Below are 24,625 nucleotides of genomic sequence, written 5' to 3' on the forward strand. Positions count from 1 at the left end.
GAAGCAATAAGAGGTATAACAGGCAAAATTACCTCCCCAAAGTTAGCCTACAAATTTAATGGACTCTGATCAAAACCCGAACTGAATTTTTCCAAATCAAACTCAACAGCTTATTCCAAAAGTTCACCTGGAAAAATGAATATACAAGACCAGAAACAAAAGTTTTGAGAAAGAGAATGATGCTTGAGCCATGGTGGGGGGGCAGCGGTGGGGGTGGGGGGTGATGCTGTTCATAACTTGCCCCACCACAAAGCAAAAGATACAATAAAACCATAGTAATTTAAACAGTGCAGTAGTGGCACAGACATAGACCACAAAGTACAGAATGCAGGAACAGATGCAAGGAAATTAGGGCATCAAGGTGGCATTTCAAATCAGTAGGGAAAAAATGAATTATTTAATAAATCATTTTGGAACAATAGCTACCCATTAGGGCAAAAACATTTTTCATAACAAACACTTAAATTCCCAATCAACTCAATGTTGAACATAACGCAAAAACATACAAAATTGGAAGACTGTCTAAAATTTTGCCTTATTGAACAAAATGATAGCAACTAAAGATATCTAAATTTCATCTATACTGACACCATCCTTGTGTATCAACTTCTTTTCATTTGTCCTATTTCCTTTCAGTCTTTGTTTAATGCACAGCTACTTAATACAGAGCTATCCTCATGATATAAATACACATATGGTTGAGCTTTTCTTCTATCAAAAGCATTTTTCCACGTTACAACATTTGGCACCATTTTTAATTGCATTCTATCAGGTGTTTGATGTTCCATAATTTACTTAATCATTCCTCTATTATTGTACATTAAATGTATTTCTATCCTTAATTATAAAAAATACAGTAAACATTTTCTTGTACATTGTTTTTATGCCTTAAAATTACTTTAGAATAAAATTCCAGAAACGGATTCAAGAATGTGAACAATTGTCACAAATTGCAAAATTGCTTTCCAAAAATGTTGTATCAACTTTCATTATGACCTGTGCTAGTCAAGAGTATCATTTTCATGCCAACTTTGCCAAAATTGTCTTTTTTTATTATTTCATAAGTCAACAAATAGTTCCTCATTGATTTAATTCATATTTTTCCATTGCCATTGAAATTTATTGCCCACTTTCATAAGCCAATTACTAAATGGGCACCAGCGCTGTTAGTAGCCTGATTAAATTTCGATTTAAAGAATTCTAATCTTCCTTCTTCTGTTCACACCTGAACTCACCTGTGCCTTAGGCAGGTCAAAATTTTCACTTTGCCAAGTGAACCAATTGAGACTAACATCAGAAGCATTCTCTTCGCCTCTGAAGAGTGAAAGTGTATTATGCATTACCTTCTCATGCCCAAATAGAAAGCGCTCAAGTACTCCTGTAAAACCTCTGAAGGCCAGGTAACGTGGAAACCAGGAACAACAAATGCAAAGTAGGAAAGCTGAACTAAAAATAATCATACTAAATACACCTCAATATAAGCACAAAAAAACAAAGAATCAAGTAAATCGAACCAACATTTTTTTTTACCATCAAGCATCCACCCAGGGAAATTCTACTTGTAAAACTCATCAATAATTCTCAAAGACCAAACTTTCTGCTGAAATGCTGTGACATCTATGGATTTCTTCTCAAAGAACCAAAAAAGTGTTAAATGCTTTTGACACTTTCTTTCACTCAACTCTCCTATTCCTCTTTCGATGGCATTTAAGATGGAAGTGGCCAGTGACACTGATGTTCCAAACGTTTCTTCACTGATCTAGAATGATCTCAGACAAGGGTCTCTAATTCCCTGAATAAATGGGAGGCTGTACCGCCCTCATCACTGGGGAGTCCTGACTCAGCTCTCCCTCCTCTGCCCTCACCCTCTCCAGACAACGTGTCTCCACGTCATTGTACTTTGCTAGTAACAAATTCATTTGCGGGACAAGAACCTTAGCCACTTTCTAAAATATCTGACATGAGTAGGTAATAAACACCGTAGTTTCAAATGATGACAATGAGAACAAAGTATGCATCTTTTTATAGCGGGGTTTCTTAATCTGGGGCCACAGGAAGAGGCCATAAATGGGTTTCAGGTGGTCTGGGAACCTCTTAGAATTGTCAACGAAACTGTTTTTATATTTGTATGCCCAACTTTTTGAGGAAAGGTTTATGGCTTTCATCATATTCTCAAAGGCATCCAAACATTCAAAACATGTTATAAACCTCACTTTTATAGTAACAAGCAAAAACGGAAACAATGCTTTTAATGATAATGGTCACCTTTTTATATGACAGTAAATGCTCTACTGTTTTCTAAAGTATTCTAGTATTCTAAACAGACTTCGTATGGGATGATTTTTAGGATAGAAGTACAATGAAAGTAAACATTAATTGACATTTTAAATATTATAATGGAAGTTTACTAATCTGTCCTTCTTACAACAACAAAACAACAGTAATTCTATCCAGAGCCTTCCTTAGAGCAGTGAGTTGAATGTTGTAAGACCCTTGGGAAAAACAAAAAAAAAAGATGCATTATCCCATTTTATAGGAAAGTGAATAAAAGTAAAGGAACAAGTTAGTGCTCGTAGTAACTAGCTCAGGCTCCCAGAGCCAGATGAACAGGCCTGGGTTTCTTCATTTCTGCCCCAGTCTCCAAGTTCAGTTATTCTCTTTACATTCCTCAAGCATAATTCCAAAGAAAGTACTATGGGCACAAAGTCCTTTATTTCCTATTACCGTATTGAACTGAAGTACTTCTTTAAGACAAAGGGTGAAAATGCAAGAATTACTATTTCCTACCTAATATATTTACCTTATCTATATCCTACATCTATCCTGATATATCCATCCTAATATATATGTATATATCTATATATTATCTTTAGTCACAATTCCCATTTAATTTAATATCACAACTTATAAAGTGCTTTTTTGTGTATTTTCTCCTCTTATTCCCACAATACCTGGGAAGTATTATCACGATTCTTATTTCATAAATGGGAACACTGATACTATCAGGTCCACTGAGTGGCAGAACTCAAATCGCACGTAGACCTTGCTGATCCAGGCCCAGCACACTTTTCTCTTCAACATGTTACTGTATAAACAGCAAGTGCTCAAGTATTTGACTTATCTACACTTTTAGATTTAACTCAACATTTAATTTAAGTACTTAATACACAGATTCTCATCCTGAAATCCATGGGTGGACGTGGGGTGGAGAAGGGAGGTCAGAGAAATGTTCCTTAATCCCCCCCCCTTGAAGATATATGCATTTTAAGAAAGGTAAATAAAAACCATCTAAACGACAGAGAAATCACTTCTTCAGAAATATCCTTTGGGATAGGAGTGACTTCCATTTCCAGACAGGATAAAATAGAGCCCAATAGGCCAACATTCCTGCCAATAACAACTAGAAAATAAAGACCAAAAAATTATGAAGTTGTGTTCTTAAAGGCATGAGAGAACTATGGAAATGAGGATAAAATATAATAAAATCCCAGAAAGGTCAGAACCACTCAGAGAAGTTATGGAAGCCGGAAAACAATGAGAGGATATCTTTAAAGCAACGAAAGGAAATAACGACCTAAAATTCCACATCTAACAAAAATAATCTTTTTTAAAAAATTTATTTATTTATTTTTTTAGGAAGATCAGCACTGAGCTAACTACTGCCAATTTTCATCTTTTTGCTGAGGAAGACTGGCCCTGAGCTAACATCTGTGCCCATCTTCCTCTGTTTTATATGTGGGACTCCTACCACAGCATGGGCTTTTTGCCAAGCGGTGCCATGTCCACACCCGGCATCCGAACTGGCCAATCCCAGGCCGCTGAGAAGCAGAACATGCAAACTTAACTGCTGTGCTACTGGGCTGGCCCCCCAAAAATAATCTTAAAAATGAAGCTGAAATTAAAATGTTTGCAACAAATACTGAGGGGATTCATTGTCAGTAGGCCAGCACCAAAAGAAATCCTAAAGGGACTTACATAAGTGGAATTAAAATGATCTCAAACAGAAATATGGAAATACAAGAGACAACGAGGAACGGTGGAATGGGTAAAGACATGAGTAAATGTAACTAATATCTAATGTACAAAATGATAATTACAATGTCATCAGGTTAAAAATATTTGTAGAACTACAATGTCCAACAAGAATAATGTAAAAGGGAGATGGAATTAAAGTATCTAGCAGTTTTGAGAAAGTGTTAAAACTAATAAATTATGTTTATAATATGTCAAATATACACATTTTAAGTTGAGAGGAACCACTAATGGAACAGTAAAAGAATGTATAACTAACAAGTTATAGAGAGGAAAATAGAAAATATTTAATGAAAAATAAAGAACATAAAACATGTCAAATAAGAGTTATATAATATAAATCCAACTATATCAGCAATTATATTAAATGTAAATAGACTGATTTAAATACAACACCAAGACAGTCAGTATGGATTTTTTTTAAATACAAAAACAGTAACAATCCCTCCATGCTGCTTACAACAGACACACTTTAAAAATAACATAGCCAGCTAGAAAAGTACAGATGCGCCACGCAACGCTAACCAAAAGAAAGCTAGCAGAGCCAAAATAATAATCAGACAAAGTAGTTTTTAAAGCAAGACATTACTACTAGAGAAAGGAACTTTTCATCATACAAAGTGTCAGTTGAAAAAGATATCATAGTATTAAATCTATGTACCTAATAACATAGTTTCAAAAGATACAAAGAAAAAATTAACAAATCCTAAAAGAGAAAGAGACACACCCATAATCACAGTAGGAGACTTTAGCTCCCTCAATGGCTGATAGAAGAAGCAGACAAAAATTTACAAAGACATAAAAGATCTGAATTACATGATTAACAAGATTACTAACCAAAAGGAACAATTACCATAAATTAAGTGTCCATAGCAATATTTTTTTTTTTTAAGATTTTATTTTTTCCCCTTTTTCTCCCCAAAGCCCCCGGGTACATAGTTGTATATTCTTTGTTGTGGGTCCTTTTAGCTGTGGCATGTGGGACGCTGCCTCAGCGTGGTCTGATGAGCAGTGCCATGTCCGCGTCCAGGATTCGAACCAACGAAACACTGGGCCGCCTGCAGCGGAGCGTGTGAACTTAACCACTCGGCCACGGGGCCAGCCCCTCTATAGCAATATTTTTAAAAGGTATCCACCATTCAAACCTCTGCATTAAACTCAGTTCAACATAAATTTTGACAAAAGTCAAAAATACTCCATGACTTTCATGCTTGATGGAATGATTCACCACTACAGAATTGAAACAGCCTTTGTTTCTGTAACACAGCTGAATTGAGTAAAAAACAATGCATGACAGAGGTCAGTAAATGACTCCAGATTCCTCACTAGACCAGAAACAGGCTTTAAAAAGCTCCTTCACTTGCTTCCTTTTAAAATCACTGACTCACTCACAGATTCCATGAAAACATAGAACTTCTACAAATTGAAAACAAATTATCTGACACTTTAAGCAGATCATAGCAGGAAATATACTGGGTTGGGTATAAGAATACTTAAGTTATAATCTCTACTCTTGCATTATCCCAATATTTCTTGAGGAAAAAAGGCCCTGCACTCGAAAAAATAAATTTTTGCACTGCAGAAATAAAGAAGGAAGCAAAATGCACTTTAATAATTTGACACCAGTTGGAATTTTAGTCAATCAACTAACCATGTCATCACTGAGACAGCCACCCAAAAATGCTAATTCTGCCCAACCTGGCATCGATGAAAATCTAGTAACTCCATTAAGAATGGGTATGGTCCAGCTTTTCTCTATACCGGTCAGACATACCTGAGCCATGGAATAATTCAATATAAATAGACAAAACTAACAACATGTTCAGAGGAAAATGGCAAGGATGCTACAGGGACTCAAAAACCATGTTGCAATATAAGGAACAATTGAAGGAACTGGGACTGTTTTGCCAAAGAAGAAAAGACTCATGGGTAAACGGTCCCCACGGCAAATACTGAGGGTCTGTCATGCAGACAAGGGATTGGACTCGCTCTGCAGCCCCAAGGGAGAAGCGGAGCACAATGGAGGGAAGGACAGCACACAGAGTCCAGTTCTAAAGGGCGAGCCTTCTAAGCATCACAGACGTCCGCAGATGACCCAGATGGTCACCTGAGGAGGAAGAAGCACTACCTGGAGACGGTGGTGGTGTTTTTTGTTCTTGTTTTGCTTATTTTTTTTATGAGAGAATGAGGCTAAATAGCTAGTCTTGAAAGTCTAGAATCTATGAGACCTGGTATATAATTCTACATTAATAGTTTCAGTATAAAAATATGGGTGGATCTAGATAAGTGGTGTTTTGTCATCTTTTTAATCAATTTCTGCCTTATTCTTTTGCTTTGGTTTATTTCCTAGCTCCTTGGATCGATGCTTAGTTTGTTTTCATTCTCTGCATTAGGAGTTTTCAAACTTAGATCAGGGGAACCCTAGGTTCTAACGGAGGAAAGTTGGGAGTTCACAAACATTCCACTTAAATTTCCTTTTGGAAAATATGTTTCCAATTTTTTTTTTTTCCTTTTTCTCCCCAAAGCCCCCTAGTACATAGTTGTATATTCTTCGTTGTGGGTCCTTCTAGTTGTGGCATGTGGGACGCTGCCTCAGCGTGGCTTGATGAGCAGCGCCATGTCTGCGCCCAGGATTCGAACCAACAAAACACTGGGCCACTTGCAGTGGAGCGCGTGAACTTAACCACTCGGCCACAGGGCCAGCCCCTCCAATTATTTTTTAATCTAACAAGATTGCATTCACTTAAATGTATTATTTACCAAATTTTAATACACTGGAGAAGACCCGAACTGTCAGGCTAAGTCATTGTTCTCATTGCATTAATACATATAAGATTAAACTTGAAGAAAATATTTATAATAAAGCTTTTATCAAGCATATATATTAAAGATCTCCACAATACTTCAGAAAAAAAGATTCCTCCCTCAGAGAAAGAGTTTCAACACCATCTGCTTAGGGTCTCTAAGGCCCCTCTGACTCTAGGACACCCTCTGCTCATCTATATTGGAAAATAAACTTTTTAGCTCATTTTATATTTCATATCTCAAACAAGCTTCACATTTGCAACATAGTAAAGACCTCAACCATCAATTTCAGAGTCAGGTTGATAGTAATCGCACATGGTTATCATTTAACCCTTGAAGACTACGGATTTATGTCAAATCAAGTGTTGTCTGAAGGTCAGTGTGGGTCAGCTGACAGCACTGAATGTGCCAAACTAAGACTGTCAGGAATACAAAGAACCCGAAGTCTCCGTGAATTGGTCTCTCCTGGGCAGAGAACAGTGACATAACCGTCTGCAGTTCTAATTCAGGGTAGACCACAGACACAGCTCCTGTGTTCCACACGAGGTCCCTCCTAGGAGGAGACTAAAGAAGGGAGCCCTTTACCCTCACACCTGACCAGCATCTGTGCCAGAACACTCCTTCCACCCTCTATCCTCCATGCACACAGGCACATACTCATACACACACACACACACACACACACACACACACACAGAGCAGACAATTCTTAAATAAGAGCGCTGATGCTCCTGCCAAGTCATGCCCTGTGTGAGATGAAAGAATCAGGAATCCTCAGGAAGAGAAGCACAGATTCAGACATGTACAAAACAGAGAGCGGAAAGAAGCCTTTGAACTCGTCTGGATCCCAACCCTCACTCAGCAGTGAGGAAACCGAAGGCCCTAACAACAGGGAAGCTGGTCCCATCACACAGCAGACCTGGGGCCAGAGTCCATCTCCTCCCACCACCATCCAACGCTCTTCCCAATGCTCCAAGCCACCAGTCGGAAGAGCCACAACCTCTAACCCCCAAATCAACCCGACTCCTCTCCCATATGGAAACCAGTCAGGATCAGAAGCAGTCAACTCTCCCCAAGTTCCCCAGCGCCCAGCCCCACAACATCCATGCCCTTCCGGTCTGTCTCTTCTCTCCCCAGACTCCGTCACCTTGTTAGACCATTGCAGCTCTTCTCCTCACTCTTTCCTTCTCAAATCGGAGCAAATGCAGGTAAAACACAGCTCAGCCACAGCCTGGAAAACAGGAAGCCATAGGAACAAGGACAGAGAGAAGCATCCAGAGAGTCAGCTCAGCCCAGCTGGGCAAAGAAAAGCGCGTGGAGATGCAGGCGGAGCAGGCAGGGAGAGGCACAGACGGCACCAGCTACAGGCAGAGGAGGGACCACGAGGACAGGAGGAGAAAGGGCTAGAAAAACAAAGCAACGGGAAATTCAACTGAAACAGGAAAATGACAAGAAAGGCGGAAAAAAGATAAATGAAAATGAGCAGAAGAGAGAAATACCCACCCTACCAGGAACTCAATCTGGAAACACTTGTGCAAAAAGGAAGGGGAAGGAGGGAGAGGAAAAGGAGCTGAATTTTGATGCCAACGAAGAACATTCCATCTGATCAAAATCAAGAGCTAAGGGTCAGGGCAGCACTGGGAACATGTCTGTCTGTGACACGCAGTGATGGGGAGGGCACCTTCCAAGCTGCTCACATGGCTCTGGCAAGTGTGCCTTTTCTGTCATATTCCCAGCGTAGAGAGAGGGGGAGGGCAGACCTGGTGATTCCTTTCTCGTTCTCCATCCCACTTGAGAATTGGCAACGGCCTTAGAAAGCAGGAGCCCATTTTCCTGGCCTCGTCCTTTTTGGCCCCTTACTTACTTAGGACTCTCTGCGAATCTTCTGGTCAACCGTTCGGGGCTCTCAGCCAGCAAAAAACAGAACCTACATACAGGGCTGCCAAATGCTGGGTTCACCAGGGTACGTCCAAAAGACCTCTGGCGTCCACTCCCTCTTCCTAGTTCAGCACAAAGTCCAGGAGCACCAGAGCGACGTTTGCTGCGACAAACAGAACTCATCCAAAACCCTGAGCGTGAAGTTAATCTTGTGAAGAACACTGCCTGGTTTCCCTCTTGCTTCGCCAGTCACAGGGACTTCTGCACACGCCCTCCCATCTGAATCTCAACCCCAGAGGTGCAGACAGGTGAGGGCCTGGCCCACGGTCCACCACGTAGCCAGAAGCAGCCCCATGTCTCCCCATTCAGTCACGCATTCCGTATATGTTCTGAGCGTCGACTAGATGGTACGGTTACAAACTAACTGCCTGCCCTCACTATCGTTCCAGTGGAGAGATGGATGATAAACGAATAATGAGGTGCCTGCTACGTGAGGGATTCAAAAGAGCTCAGAAAAGTAAGGCAGGATACGGAGAGGGACGTTTTAGACAGGATAATAGGAAAAAGCCTCTAATGAAGAGACATTCTCAGAGACCTGAATAAAGTGAAAGAATGAGCTGCCTGGATATGAATGAGCGTTTCAGCTGAGGGACCAGCAAGTACAAAGGCCCTGAGGTGACATGTCCTGGAGTGTTTGAGAAACAGCAGGAAACCTGTTGGCTGAAGAGGAAGAAGGAGAAACAGAAGCAAGATCAGGGATAAGCAAGGCCGTTGTGAGGACCTGGGTGTTAACTCTGCTGGGGGAAGCCCTTGCCGAGTTCTGGGTAGTAAGGTGACAAGATCTGGACTTCTGTCTCAAAAGCATCACCCCGCTGCTTTTCTGAGAAAAGACCGTGATGGGACATGGGTGAAGTCAGGGAGCCCCAGTGCAGGAAGCCCAGCAGGAAATGACTGGGCATTCTTTCAGCGCATTTTCTGCCGTACCAGGGAGGCCCTTGATGTGATTTTCTCTCTTCCAAGAGGAAGCAAATGCACCGGTTTCCCAGGAGACCACATCTTTATTCAGCTCTGCCTATCAGGGACTGCAGCGGCTCCAGCAGCCCTGCGCCAGTGAGGAGACGGGAGCTGCAAGGGCAGAAACAGACCCTTTCCTCTGTGGGAAACTGGGCACTTGTCCACGGCCCTTCCTCCCATTTCTGAAGAATACACAGACAGATGGCAGATGGACAGATGGGTAGATGGGTAGATGGATGGATGGATGGGGAGGGGCAAGGAGAGAGACAGTTTCCATTCACCCCTCCACTGGCGTTCATCTATCAACAATTTATGACATCAAATGATTGACTAGTAATTGTGGTCAGATGGCTTTTCAATCTGAACATGAAACAGCTTTGAGCAACCTCTAACTTGTACCCAAACTTCTATGGTAAATAAACTCCTGTTTCTCATGAGGCCAACTATAAACATTCAATGGACAAACATAATCCCATACGCTCGACAAACCTCAGTGGGACAGGTGCATATTTGCCAGACTGCAAACTGTCTACGCCCCCACCACGCAGCCGGTACTGAAGTGATCTCAGGAAAAAGTTATCCGACTTGGTTCCAACTCACACTGAATACAAGATTTCTCACTTCCTAACATGGAAATTCAATGTGAAAACAACAGTATTTATCAATTTATTGATTGAGCTTGCTTAGAAACCCACAAGGATAAAAACGGCCACCATAGGAACCCTTTGTGTTGTAATTAATAGTACCATGCATTTGAATGTACCAGGCTCTAGGCTAAGTGAATTATCTGATTAAGTCCTTACAAACACCCTTTGAGGTAGAAACCACCATCCTCGTTTTACAGATGAGGAAGCAGAGGCTTTGCAGGATAAACTCCTCTGACCATGGTGATCTGGAGGGGCAGGGGCAGCACCAGGAAGCCCATCTCTGCCAGGTGGGCTCTGCTTCCCTCGTAACGTCTGGCGCATCCTGCCACTGCTTTGTGCTACAGCACCGGGGAGGCAGGGCCTCGGCCTAAGACAGGCGCTGGCCCATCACAATGGCTGACCCTGTGATCATCTCCCCAGACCTGTCAATGGGGTCTTGAGAAGTTACACCTGAATGTACTTTGAGGCCTTAGAAGAAAAGACCAGTGTTCAAGGAACGTGCATATTGTGACCACTTTTCAATTCCTTTAGTCTCTCTTCTTCCTTCATTCAACAAATATTCAATGTTTGCCAGACACAGAGGGTAGGAGGATGACCAGACCTGGTGCTTACCTTCAAGGGGCTGACAGCCTGGCAGGGAGAGAAAAGCTCAGACACAAGTTAGTACTGGGGTCTCTGCACAGAGGGAGCAGGAGTAACCAGTCTGCCTTGTGGCACGGAGAGACCTCCCAGAGGGTGGAGGGGACTTTGTCAGTGGAAGGGAATCCCAAGCAAAGAGCACAGACTGGCTATGGAACGGCTCCCTGGGGAAGGACAGTTTATGGCAGCCGGGCCGTAGTGCTGGAGGGGAGGCAGACACAAAGGCAGAGGCCTGCTCTAGGAGGGCTTGGGGACAGGGGAGCACTGGGAGGATCTTGAGCAGGGGGATGGCGGGTGTGCATTTGATCTGGGGACAGAGGCAGGCACACTAGGAAGGATGTTATGGAGGCTGGCCCCTCGTGGAGCATATCTTTCACAGTGCCCTACTGCTCCAATTTCTTAAAAGTACTGAAAATGACCCCAGAAGTTAGACAAACATAGGTCTGGGTCAACATGATGGAACATGTAGACAGGAGACGCTGCTCTGGCTCTCCATCACATCCTGATGCTTTCGTGGAAGGAAGGTGAAGGTTGAGAGTGAGGCCCAAGTTAGATCTGGGTTCCAACCTCAGCTGCCCCAGCTACCCAGACAGTAAAGCAGGGATAAGAGCAGAACCTAGCCGGCTTATAGGACAGGGACTAACTGAAATGCATGGGAAGACTAACCAGAGTCAGACATAGTGACACTTGTCCAGCACCTGACACTTGATAAGTGCTTAGGAAATAATAAATTAGCTAACTGCTAAAACGACGGTACCAACATCAACATCACATCATTAGTCAGCATTCTCTGTTCATCAAAGAAACGTTTATTGAATACCTACTGTGTGCCAGGTGCTTCCCTCCGTTTTTCTTAAAACAGCACAGAGAGGTCGGAGCTACAGCATCAGTACCCTCATTTTGCAGATGGGGATATTGTGCCCAGAAGGCTACGTTATTTGACCAAACTTACAAGGACGCCCAATTCCTCTTAAAGCCAGCAACAGACCCAAAGAAATAAAACTAGCAAGGTAAAATAAGCTCTATACACCCATCAAGAAGATTTTACGTTTTGTCAATGAGAACTCTCTCTACTAAATAGAAATACCATATGACCCAGCTATCCCTCTATAGGGTATTTATCCAAAGAACTTGAAATCAATGATCCAAAGAGACTCATGCACCCCTATGTTCATGCAGCTTTATTCACAATAGCCAAGAAATGGAAGCAACCCAAGTGCCCTCTACAGACGAGTGGATAAAGAAGATGTGGTATATATGCATACGATGGAATACTACTCAGCCAGAAAAAAGACAAAATTGTCCCATTTGCAACAACATGGATGGACCTTGCAGGTATGATGTTAAGTGAAATACGCCAGACAGAGAAAGACAAACACTGTATGATTTCACTCATATGTGGGAGATGACAAATACATGGATAAAGAGAACAGATTAGTGGTTACCAGGGGGTTGGGTGGTGGGCAAAAGGGATAAATGGGTACACATGTATGATGACGGATAAAAATTAGACTACTGGGGTGGGGAGCACGATGAAGTGTCTTCAGGAATTGATGTACACCTGAACTTACACAATGTTATAAACCATTACGACCTCAATAAAAGTACTTGAAAAAATAAATAAATGTTAACTTTAATAAATGTTAAAAAAATAAAAAAAGAACTCTACTTCAAAATAGTCTTCCCTCTGAAGTGCAGACACAAAAGTGCTCTTCACGCCTAGGGGAGATGGCTCTGGCAGAGTCTGGCAGAGGACTCGGTTACGGGATTCTTCCGGACTGGATGCTACCACCTGGTCCTGCTAAGGCATCAGGAGAGCCCTCACTCTCCAGGATCTTAAATCTATCCCAGCCGTGCATCTGATGTGTTCTGAAACAGGATGTGGTGCAAGCAATAGGCCATCGAGAACTGAGACTTGTCACCCGTGCTTTATGCTAAATCACCACCCTGTCTGTACCTCCGGAACATTTTCAAGGACACACAACAGCCTTCATTCCTCTTTTATGCACAAATTCTAGTAGCAACTCACACCTAGGCGTATGTCCTGCTCCTCTTTCTTTCTGAAGACCCTGAAGAGAAACCTCCAGGATGTCACACCTCCTCACCAGTGAACATTCTGCCCCCACCTCTTTGGCCCATCCCAACCCCATCTACTCTGAAAGGCCAGCTCTTCCAGGCAGGCCTCCATGATACCCCTCTGAACTCTAGGTCATCTCATCTCAGCCTCTCTCATAGTATTTAGCTCTTCCTGCCTTGCATTCTTTCTCTTCCCTCTGCCCAGAATATGAGCCTCCATTTTGCTAATTTTTCTTCCTTTCATCGTTATTCTTTACCCTGTCACATAACGAGGGCAGGAGAGCAAGCTAGTGAAGTGCATGGACCCTGGTCTGAGGTCAGACAGCCTGCATGCCAACCCTGCCTCCACCGCTCATCACTGTCTAGCTTTAACAAGTGGCTTAATTTCTCTGCCTTAACTTCCTCTCTGCTTCTGTAAAATGGGATTAACAGCAGACAGTCCTCTTTTAGATTTTCCTGAAGGCCGAAGGAGATAATGAACGCCTGTGCCTGGCACACGGTAAAAGTTCAAGAAGTATCAGTAATTCTTTTCATTTTTCATTTATAAACTCCTCCATCTTTTAGGAGTAAGGTAGGGTATTAATGCATTATTTCCTCCCAATGTCCCCAAATCACTGGCAGACTTCTGGTCCCACGGAACCTAGACAGTGTCTTATGCACAGAAAGGACTCACAAAGTTAAATTAAAAGGAAAGAACATTTTTGTAAACCAGAAGAATCACTTATTACTGTTAGTGCGTTTTCACCACAATCTTTTATACACCACTTTCTTCTTAATCCAAAGTAAGCTAGTTTCACACTCCATCCATCGAGTATTTATTAAGCCCTGGAGAGTACATGCCACACACTATTCTGGGAACAAGGGAGGCAGTAGTGCCCGGGGAAAATCCCTGCTCTAGAGGTTGAGTCATCTGCTGGGAAGACACAACAAACAAGAACGTACCAGGTGATGATGAGCGCTCTACAGAGAACTTAAAATCGAATGACGCCGAGTGTCCAGAGAGTTATTTTGGATCAGGCAGTCAAGGAGACCTTTGAGAGACAGAGCATGGAAGCCGAGATCTGAACTGCAAGACTTGCAAGGTTTTTTTTAGGAAAGAAGAGAAAGAAATGAGAAGGGAGTGAATGGGAGGAAACATAAAAGTCCAGGTCAGTGAAGGCAGCAAATCTGTCAGAAACAACCAACGAGGGCTCTGTCCCCAGGCCCCAACACAGGTCTGAAATGAAGGGAGCTGTTCCAGCACCTTCGACCGTGTGACAGTGAGGGTGAGTAGGAGGGAAACTGGCTATTGTAACAGAGAAATCCTGGGTGGCTAATGCGATAAGAGCTCATTTCCTGCTCACGCAGCAGCCCCTTGCGGATATTGCTGCTGGGGTGACTCTCCTCTAAGTAGGTGTCCAGGGACCCAGGTTCCTGCCACCTGTGGCTCTGCCACCTGCAAGACTTGGGTCACTCTGTTCTATTCCGGCCAGAAGGAGAAAAGATTACGGACAATCACAGTCTAGGCCTGAGCAAGGCACCCAGCTCCTCTGCTACCATCCCATTGGAAGAACTCAGCTACAAGCAGAAGCTGGGAAACGTTTAATCGCTGTGTGTCCAGGGGAAGGAAGGAACGGTTTGGTTATTGTCTCACTCTCTGCCACAGGCTCTGGCACAATGAGTGATTCCCAGAGAACACCTGAGAGCTAACAGTGTTGCTAGATCCCAAGCTCAGTTTAATCAAAATTGAATAACACTACACTTCCAAAAAAATGCAAACAACATGAGAGGCAAGAGTTGGTGGGATGCCATCATACTCACGTGGCTATTTTGAAAGTAATCTGCCTGCCTGCCCAGCTATCTCTCCCTCTCTCTCTCACACACACACAGCCCCTCACTCTCTCAACAAATTTACCCCAAACATAGAGCCAGAAGCTGTACTTCCGCAAGTGTCCCTTAATTCAGGAAAGAGAGGAGCTGGGAGAAAACAGCTTCATCCTTAAAGAATTGTTTACATAATAAAGGAAAACTATTATTTTAAGTGTTCCTCATGACAAGGGATGTTTCTGACACTGTAGATTAAATTACGCTATCCACCTTGGACCTCTCGAGATTACCCAAAAGTACAGCACAACTAATGGATGCTGGCAGCTTTCCAGAGGTACAGGACTTTATAATTCACCCATCAGAGAGGCAGACCATTAATTCCCATTCCATAACTACCAGATCCCTTCAAAAACAACCACCAAAGAGGAGTTTGCCGGCCACACAGTAGCGCTGGGTCTCCTGAACCATATGGCGACACAGAAGTCTGCCAGTCACTCTGCTGACCATGTCACGGTGCCCCCATTATTTCCTTAAACCCAAATAAGCACTCGATATTATACAAGACGTCTTCTCTCTAAAAAAAAATTCTTTAATAGCCAAGCAAAAGCACGCCCTCAAGACTTAGGATGATTTGCATTTTTAAAGACATCTGTCTAACTGAAGAAATCCTTAAACTATAGTAAGTCCTGAAGTTCTCATTACTAACAGGATATTCAGGTCATGAGTTTTCTGGCTGGCGATACCCTCCTTCCAAACTACACAGCTCCAAAACCTTCTGGCCATATAAGGCAGGCACAGGTAACTCCCCTTGAGTCAACGTAAACACGTTCCCAAGAACTACAGAAATGACCGCATCCCCGCTGAAACCCAAAGCGCTGAATTGTGAGCATATGGAGCACACAGTTGCTAAAAAAGAGATTATTCTGTTCACAGAGATCATCAAGAGCTTTCACATTTCTAGAGAAGAGATGTGAGGTGTTTTTCTTTGTTTTAAAGCTCAAAGGCAGAGAAGGGGAAAAAATTAAAGAATTTCAACCGATCACTACAATAAAAAGAACCCAGTTCAAAGACACAAACTGCTCCAAAGACATCAAAGATGCTGGTCTTCAACTGTTTGATTAAAGACTCAACACAGACCAGGTTAAAAGACCAAAAGATTCTAAACAGCTGCTTAATTTTTAGGGTAACCTCAAGAATCAATTTCTCTTTTCCGAGTCTAAAGTTTTAAACCACTGAAGACACCAATCTTTAAAGAAATTCCTCTTCATAGCGGATACTTTTAACCTGTATTGACTGCAGGTTGCATCCATTATAAAGTCAGCATTGCACTGGAATGTATTTTCTGAAAAAACAAAAAAAAAACCCACTTCCATTTCCTTTCTTTTGCCTTAAAGGTACCTACTGACGCATGTTAACACTGAAATTGAGCAAGCTGAGCATCCTCATCTAGCCACTTACCTCCCAACCGTCCGCCCGGCCTTGCTGGCACACTTGGTGAAAAGGTGAGAAGCGTTTTTGTCCCAGCCACTGCTCTGAGAGAACACACCACATGTCTGCCTGGACAGTTTACTGTTTAAAAAACTCTGGATTTAAGGATAAGTTGAATAGATTTCACTAAATTTTATTTTACAAACTTAGAACTATAAGCTATAAACTTAGCCACAAACTATAAATAATATGTATATTTATGTTTAAACTTGAACCTTAGAAAAACTGATTTTCATCCAGGATTAGAGCAGTGATTTGTTTTAAAAGTTATTTTTCATTGAATACCGCTGTATACCACTGCTAGGAAATACATTTAATCTTCACAATACCATTGCAAGGTGGGTTTTGAAATGCCCATTTTATAAATAAAATGAAATTCAGTGCAGGTTAGAAGGTCACAGAAGGTCACAGCTGGGATCTGAATTCAGGTCTACCTACTACTTGCTACTATTTCAAGATCAAAACAATTGTTAGTATGTAGATGGTTCATAGGTATTTATAGGCCCGAAAAAGAAACTCCCAACTTGTGAAGTTCCTCTCTGAAACTAAAAAAAAATAGTCTCACAATCTGGGTGAAACTGGCTACTATCTGTAATGTGGACACCTTATCGAGGAAAGTACTTGCTTGCATAATATCAGAAAGCAGCAGCCCACCTAAAATGTGTTCAATGACTAAGAAAACGAGCAACTCAACATATTCTGACCATGTATTGAAGTAAAGCGTGATGTTGTGATGAAAAATACAAATTGAAGGTTGGTGATCTAAATGACTTTCAGAAATAGAAAACCTGGAAGGTGAGTTTTTCAACACTTACTCCGTGTTGTCCTACAGACACGACGACTCAGCCAGCTAATCCGAATACGTCAATCAGTGTGACAGTAGGGACCAAGAGCGAACACCACAGCCCCCTAAAGCAGCCTTTGCCATCAGTCCTTCTCCACCCCAGGGGAGATGTTCTTGGAAATCAGCATCCACATTATTAGAGCGACATATATCACCATTTACTAATCTGCCAAGCCCAGTTCTAACTGCTTTCAATGTATTAACTCATTTGATCCCACAACAATCCTTTGAGGCAGGTATTCTGTTATACTCTCCATTTGACAAAAGAGGAAACTGAGGCAGGGAGTGCTTAGATAACTGACCGGAGGTCACACAGCAAGAGAAGTGTGGAGCCAGGAAGTCTCTTGCCCTCTCATAGCTGAGTCCCTACAGAGATGCAGTGACCCACCCTAGCAATCCCTCCTTACTCTTGCCTGGGGGCCAAGACGTGCCTCTAGCTATATAATTGGGGGTCAATCCCTCCAGGTTGCAGTGATATTTACGAGGCCCTGCCTAACATCCAGGGCTTTCCGTCATTTCCACCTTTTCTGCTCATCTTTATTCTCCATTTCCTTGACTGCACCTTGAGCTGCTGTAACAATCACATTTTAACACCCAGCACCATAGCCTTCCTTTGTTTCTGGAGGCAAGTTCACACTCCTTTGGTCAACCACGCTGCTTCAAAGCTGTTCCTTTAGGACACAACATAAATGGTGGAAAGAAAAGCCACAGAAAAGAACACAATTTGCAGAGCACACTTAACCCAGAGTCGCTGGCAGCTCACTCACTGACTGATCTCATGAGGATTCCCCAGTGGAAGCCTTCTCGTCCTTGGCCATAACATTCGGTACCATGTGTTCAGTGCAGGGTCCACACTAGCTGTGGCTGAGAACATTCCTTAGTATTCTGAACAAGGGGGCAAAATATTAACCTTTCAACTTGTCTCAACTCTACGTGATAAGTTCAAAGAGGGCTTTGTGGTATGATTTTTCTGCACTGTTCTCTATATTGCCAGTATTTTATAATTTAAAACTGTTTTTTAAAGTTTTCAGCAAGAGATTTATATATCACACCTGACTTGAAAGAAAAGTTGAATTTTCAGACTTGCAAAGCGAAGAAGTTGATCCAAGGTCTACAGAGGCACCAGAAGGGGAAGCCACCAATTGTGACCTGGGATTTAATCAGCCACTAGCCCAACCATTTCTTTGCTATATTGGGATAAAACAAAGAAATAATTGTTTTAAGAATGAGAAGCCTCTCCAAAAAATAAGCAGGCTCTATCCTGTTTTCCGTGTTTACCAATGGCTTCAATGAGGGCATAGATGTCCTTATCAAATTTACAAACGACAGTTAATACAAATCAAGATTCAAAAAGAACAGGGCCAACACCAACAAGATGAACTTGCTGAATATCAATGAAAGTATTGTACTTACAGAAAACTCAGCAGCACAATAGAGGACGGAAGAGGACCAGATAAACACCATTCGTGTGGAAAGGATCCAGAGATTTTGACGGCAGTGACCCCAGGACAGCCCGCAGTGTGACACAGCTACTCCAAACACGCTGAGACCACCTGAGACAGCAGGGCTGTGTCTGGAACAAGGAAGGGAATCGTTCCATTGTCCTCTGCACTGAGCAGAGCCTGCCAGGGTTTTCTGTTGAATTAGCGGCACTGTGGTTTATCTGGATGGTGAAGGCCACCAGGTGTTTACGGTTCTCACAGCCACAACATATAGAGAAAGGTTATTGAAATTGGGGGGTTACTCTGACCAAGAGAAAACTTAATGGAGAGACATGAAAGCTGTTCTCAAACGTTTGAAGGATTGTGTATATGAAAGAGCAGAGCTCCCATACATTGTCTCAGGGGCAAAGCTAAAACCAACAGAGAGAATTACCAGAGACAGATGTCAGAGCACAGTTAAACATTTGCAAAGTTAAAACTGTCGAAATATGGACTCCCTCTCTTATGGGGAAAAGAGGTTTCTCTCTACCATTAGAAGTGTTTAGGGAGAGGAGATGAGCATCTGATCCTGTTGTCAGAGGGAATGCCTACACATAAGATTCTATCATGGAAATGGCTCAGATCTGCACTGCACATGCAGGGCTTTCTCCCTCTGCTGATACTGGGGGATCACAAAAGCACAAAGTGGAAGTGATCACAAAGATTATGTCATACACTCCCTCTAATTCTGAGCAGAGAGGCAGCCCTACTGCCCCACAAAGATCACTTTAAAATTTTTCCTTAATGTGTCTCCAAGAAGAGATTTCCCTATCTCTATAGTATTCAGAGTCCTAGCTTTTCAGGAAGTTCTTTCTGATGTCTCATCAGAATTTCTCCTGTTCCAATTATACCAATTCGCGTGGATACCAAAGTGGGCTCTACAATGATCATGACAAGAGAACATTTGACATAGGAACATGTAAATTAGTAAAGAAAACTATTTGCAAAGGAAAAATATTAAGCAATGCATTTAAAAATTTTTCCAATCTCTAAATGCCAAATGTCGTTCACAACAGTTCTAAAAGCCATTACAAGGCTAGTTTACATACTTTCATTTCTGAGTGCAGACGCTGACCTCCTTGTGTCAGAGCCCTGTGATTCTTTTCAGACCCAGCTCCAGTCTCTATGCAGCAAGAACAAGACTGACACTTAAATGTTTAGATTAAAATCGCTCAAAACTGAGAGGAAACCACAGTTGGGCGGCAGGAGTAGAGGACAGCTTGAAAAGGCCAGTGACAACAGTAAGTTCTTAAAAATGCCTAGTTCGCTTAAAAGTACCAAAATACAAATTAAATAAAACATGTCGTTCTCTCATTTCTTTAGGGACTAGATAAATTGCCCAAATACAAAGCCGCCTTGAAACACTGCTTAGCCTAGAATTCTGGCTGGCCTTATTCCCTTATTCCCAGCAACTTACGCTGTGTTTAGTAAATTGATCACATACTGTGTTGACACACCCCTGCACCAAACTAATCTATGAGTGAACCAACCAAGTTCCCATTAAAAGTCCTTAGCTCCCACTTAACTGGAAGGCATATTCCAGATTCTTTATAAATGCTTCCCTAACAAAAATAACACCACAGCCAAGCTCTAAATCAACTCTTTAAAAGAAGTTTTTTGTTACTGCTCTAGCTGAGTTTTAGATAATATGTCAACAAGCTAGTATCTGTATAACTTGAATTTTGTTTACAGATTGGCTAGCCATAGCTAGGAGACAGGGAATTCAGAGCCCAGAGCTCCACAAGACTTTCATTTCATTCTCGAGACTGAACCATAGGCTCCTCTGCTCTGGGCTGGCAGTGAGATTTTCACTCCAAGAGGTACACTGGTGCACAAACACACACACACACATTCTCCCCTCACTTAAACTTTGAAGGACCTTGTCTGCCACCAGGCTCAGTCCAGTGGGGGAACAACTCACACTGCCCAAGTCAGGCACCCGGATTACTAGATTAACAACTGGTTCAAAGAGGCATTTCATCCTTAATGCTTTCTTAGTTAAGAAATTTGTATCTTGAAGTTGAGACCTGGCAGAAGAAAGGGTTAATGCTTAAGAAAGGGTTGCCAGACATCCAAAAGGGAAGCCAAGTCTTTAAACTCTTCTCAGATCCTTTTTCTACTCTTCTTCATTCCTAGCCAAATGTTATCAGCCTACTCTTCAGAGAACCAGGAAAATACACCCGATGTGCCTCGGGCTTCGCAAGCCAGGAAGGTGAACGAACGCAATCCCCGCCCCAAGAGCAGCCCTAGGTTTGCCCACATACCAGCCGAACAAACAAACTCTCGGTACAGAGACCTCACTTGAATCAATAATGCAAGTAGCATATAGAAAAATAAAGACTTTTAGTTATTAGCTGGTTATTTAATATGATAGTCTCTAAACTTCACTTAAAGAAAAATAGTGCAAACTCATGAAAGTGAAGAACAGTAATATTTTTTGTGTGAGATTGGCCCTGAGCTAACATCTGTTGCCAATCTTGCTCTTTTTGCTTGAGGAAGTGCCAATTTTCCTCTACTTTGTATATGGGACGCCATCACAGCATGGCTTGATGAGCCACGCATAGGGCCACACCTGGGATCTGAACCCACGAACCCCAGGTTGCTGAAGTGGAGGATGCAAACTTAGCCACTATTCCACCAGGCCTGACCCATGATAACATTCTTACAATCACGAGTCAAAGCATTGTTAATAGCTATTGAGTTTATCCAAGGGAAAAAATTGAGTGGGCCAAAATTCTATTCATACCCATAAGCCTCAAACCTAAAGGGCAGATCCACACAGAGGCAATTGGCCCCTATTACTTCTAACTTTTCCTAAATGAATTCACAAGACAGAGCTGTGCGATTACCATGAGGCATGTGCCAACAGCTACAACTGAGGAGTTCTCAGTTCCCCTCTACCGAAATATCTCCTGTATCAGTCTGCCATGACTTACAATACTCCTACCATAAAATTTACTTCTTGGCTATTATGAGGTCACTAAAAATTATGATATATAATATTTAATGATATATAAAAATACTTGTGAAGTAAAAAATAGGTCCCAAAACAATACGTATCAATCATTCTTGTTAAAGTAAATATGCATATACCCAGATGAAAATGAAAGATACATGAGATTAGGGTTGTTTTTTTTTTTCTTTAGCTTCTTGGTACTTTTCTATGCTTTAAGATTTCTACAACAAATATGCATCACTTTTATAATTAGAAGAAAAACAAAATTTAAAATAAATTTAACAATCACCCTTTGATAACATAAACTTATCTCACCCAGCAATCCCACTCCCAGGTATTTATCCAGGTGTTGTGTGAACTCATAGTCTCACAAAACCTGTGCACAAATGGATACAGCAGCTCTATTTGTAATCACTGAAAATTGGAAATACCTCAAATATCCTTCAGTGGGTGAAAGATGAACCGTAGCTACCTCTATACAGCAGAATACTGCTCGTAAAACCAAGCAACAAACTACTGAGACATGCAACAAATGGATGAATCTCAAATGCATTATGTTGAATGGTAAAAGCCAGGCTTAAATGGCTACATGATGGATGATTCCATTTATACAACAATCTGCAAAAGGCAGAACTCTAGGGAGGAGAATAGATCCACAGTTCCCAGAGACTGGCATCAGGGGAGGCACTGACTACACGGGGGCCAGCACGGGAAACCTGGGGGGTGATGGAAATGTTCTCTATCTGGATGTAGTGCTGGGTACAGGACCATATGCATTTGTCAAACACAGAACTATACAGCAAGAAGTATATGCACATTATACCTTAATAAACTTGCCTTAAAAAATCCAACACCCTTTGGAACTAAAAGCCTTTTCACGCCCAGATTATATTATATTCTGCGCAATTCTTTCTCCAAAATGCATCTCTATTAAATAATCATCACCCAGTAGGCACAGAATTCTGAAGGAATAGGGCCCAGTGCATTAATAAGGCTCAGGACACTCAGGCCTGCCTGCGATGCCCCTGCAGACCCAGCCCTGTGGGCCACTGGGCAACCCCTCAGGGGCTCCAGAGCTGGAGAGAAGGTGCTCAAAAGGGAGTGAGGACAGAAGATACAGTTTTCCAGCCTAAAACTTTCAGGAAGGCAGAGGAACATGGACTCCGGAACGCCCCCACAGACGGCCAGGGCTCTGGTTGCAGCCCAGTACTTCTCATTTCCCTCAGGCGCACGTCTAGAGATGGAACCATCATCTCTAGACTGATTGGTGCATGACTAAGCAGTCACTGGGCCAACTTGGTCTGCTCAATTTAGGGCTTAAGATGCCCTCTACCCCTCTGTGATACCGGAAAAGTGCTTCTGAGAGGGGCCGGAGGAGATCTGGAATGGCTGAGCCTGCTACGTGGCTTTGGGACAAGGAACTTTCTCTGGCGCTTAGACAAGAGAACTGGTTTTTTGTTTTTGCCAATATACAAGAGCATACAAATAAGCCTTAACTGATCTCATTGTGAGCTTAAAAGGGTATAATTAGACCAGAGACGTGAAAACTGGTTTTTATGAAGTAGAAAATTGTTTTTCCTAAGAAATATTATTTTTTTTCCAAGTGGAAGAGAGTGACACCCATTTTTCTTGTCTTTGGAGAAGACAAGGCAGGAAAGTGGCCCAGGACAGGTACAGGAATAGTTACTGGACAACAATTCCCCTAATCTCCTCCCCCAGACACTTTGAAAATGACGTAAACCTGTCTTAAATTAGAATATGGACTGAAATTTATCCTCATACTGTATAAGAAAGGGTGACTAGCAAACTAACGTTCTTGAAAGACAATGTTTTTGGCTAATTAAGAGATTAAATTATTTTTAAGGCCTTAAAAGGATGATTGACATTAAAAAAGAGATTACCCTAATCTGTTTATTAAAACATATCACCAAAGAATGGCTACTTTAAAACTTGGTCAGCCTCGTTTATACATACACACACACACACACACACACGCACACTCATCTTCATCTCCATTGCCTCTGAAACTCCAAATTAATAAGGATTTATCAGAAAGTAGATACCCCACCTGTCTGACTGTTTCTCATTAGGGCTTTTCTAGAAATTGAACTCATCAGGAGTAGCACTGTTAGGTTTAAATCAGTAACCAAATGTCCATCAATAAATGGGAACAAAAACATTCACACCCATTATTATCATGTCCTACTCAAAGCAAAGTGGGTCGTCCCAAAAGATAAACAAAGCATTATATATTGTGAAAAATACTGCTGAGATAAGAGACAAATGGTAACTTGGAAATTTGCTTGGGCTTCAGGTCAAGAGAGCTGGGCCATTCTGTTCTCCTCATCCACTCCACAAACACCTACGGAGTCCTTCCCGTCTGACAGTCCCAAAGCGTCCACTAAATAGCTGAGCAGCTTTGGACCCATCATTTATAATCTCTGAGCCTTAGAGAGGGGAAAACCATACCCAGCACACCAGGTGAGCCATGGGAATTCGATAAAAGGTTTACAAAACAGCCAGCACAGTGTCTGGTATGTAGCAGATGTTCAAGAACATTAATTATCTCTTTCCCTTTCTCCCTTCCTTCTGAAAAGCTTTGTTACACATTCACAATGGATCTTTTTGCTTAGTCTACTAAACAGACAGTCTAGCATAGACACAAGCTTTTCTAAGTCCACATGTCAGATATATTTGTGTGCTACTGCCGAATTATTTTTAGATTAGCAGTGAATAGCAGCAAAAGACCATAATTGACAGGCTCCCAGATATGGTAATTAGACATTGACCATGTGACTATGTCTGCAGAGAATTGTCCACTTTAGGGTGGGGCCAGCACCAGGCACATGACAGAACTGTTGCTAAGCCCTCTACACCAAGGGCATCTCGGACAAAGGGAATACAGAGAGATGGGAGCAAGATTCCTGAAGAGGTGCCACGCAAAAGGCACAGGACTGAC

The 24,625-nt window shown here is 42.1% G+C and overlaps 1 protein-coding gene across 35 annotated transcripts in view; it reads right to left on the minus strand.

Annotated features, from left to right (window-relative positions):
- ARHGEF28 (Rho guanine nucleotide exchange factor 28) overlaps positions 1-24,625 on the minus strand; it is a 273,620-nt gene that overhangs the window by 166,737 nt on the left and 82,258 nt on the right. For 2 of the 35 annotated variants that reach the window (XM_070233458.1, XM_070233449.1), the window contains exon 1: positions 7,985-8,190. The exons of 31 other annotated variants lie outside the window; for them this stretch is intronic. Coding sequence is in view for 1 of the 4 variants with exons in the window: in XM_070233466.1 (XP_070089567.1) it covers positions 18,643-18,693 (51 nt within the window). In the remaining 3 variants the exon portion in view is untranslated. Of the gene's footprint in view, positions 1-7,984; positions 8,207-18,642; positions 18,788-24,625 lie in introns of those variants that run through there. 2 more of the 35 variants (XM_070233466.1, XM_070233459.1) reach the window with 2 other exon arrangements.

The sequence above is a fragment of the Equus caballus genome, chromosome 14, assembly GCF_041296265.1.
Source record: "Equus caballus isolate H_3958 breed thoroughbred chromosome 14, TB-T2T, whole genome shotgun sequence".
Taxonomy (NCBI): domain Eukaryota; kingdom Metazoa; phylum Chordata; class Mammalia; order Perissodactyla; family Equidae; genus Equus; species Equus caballus.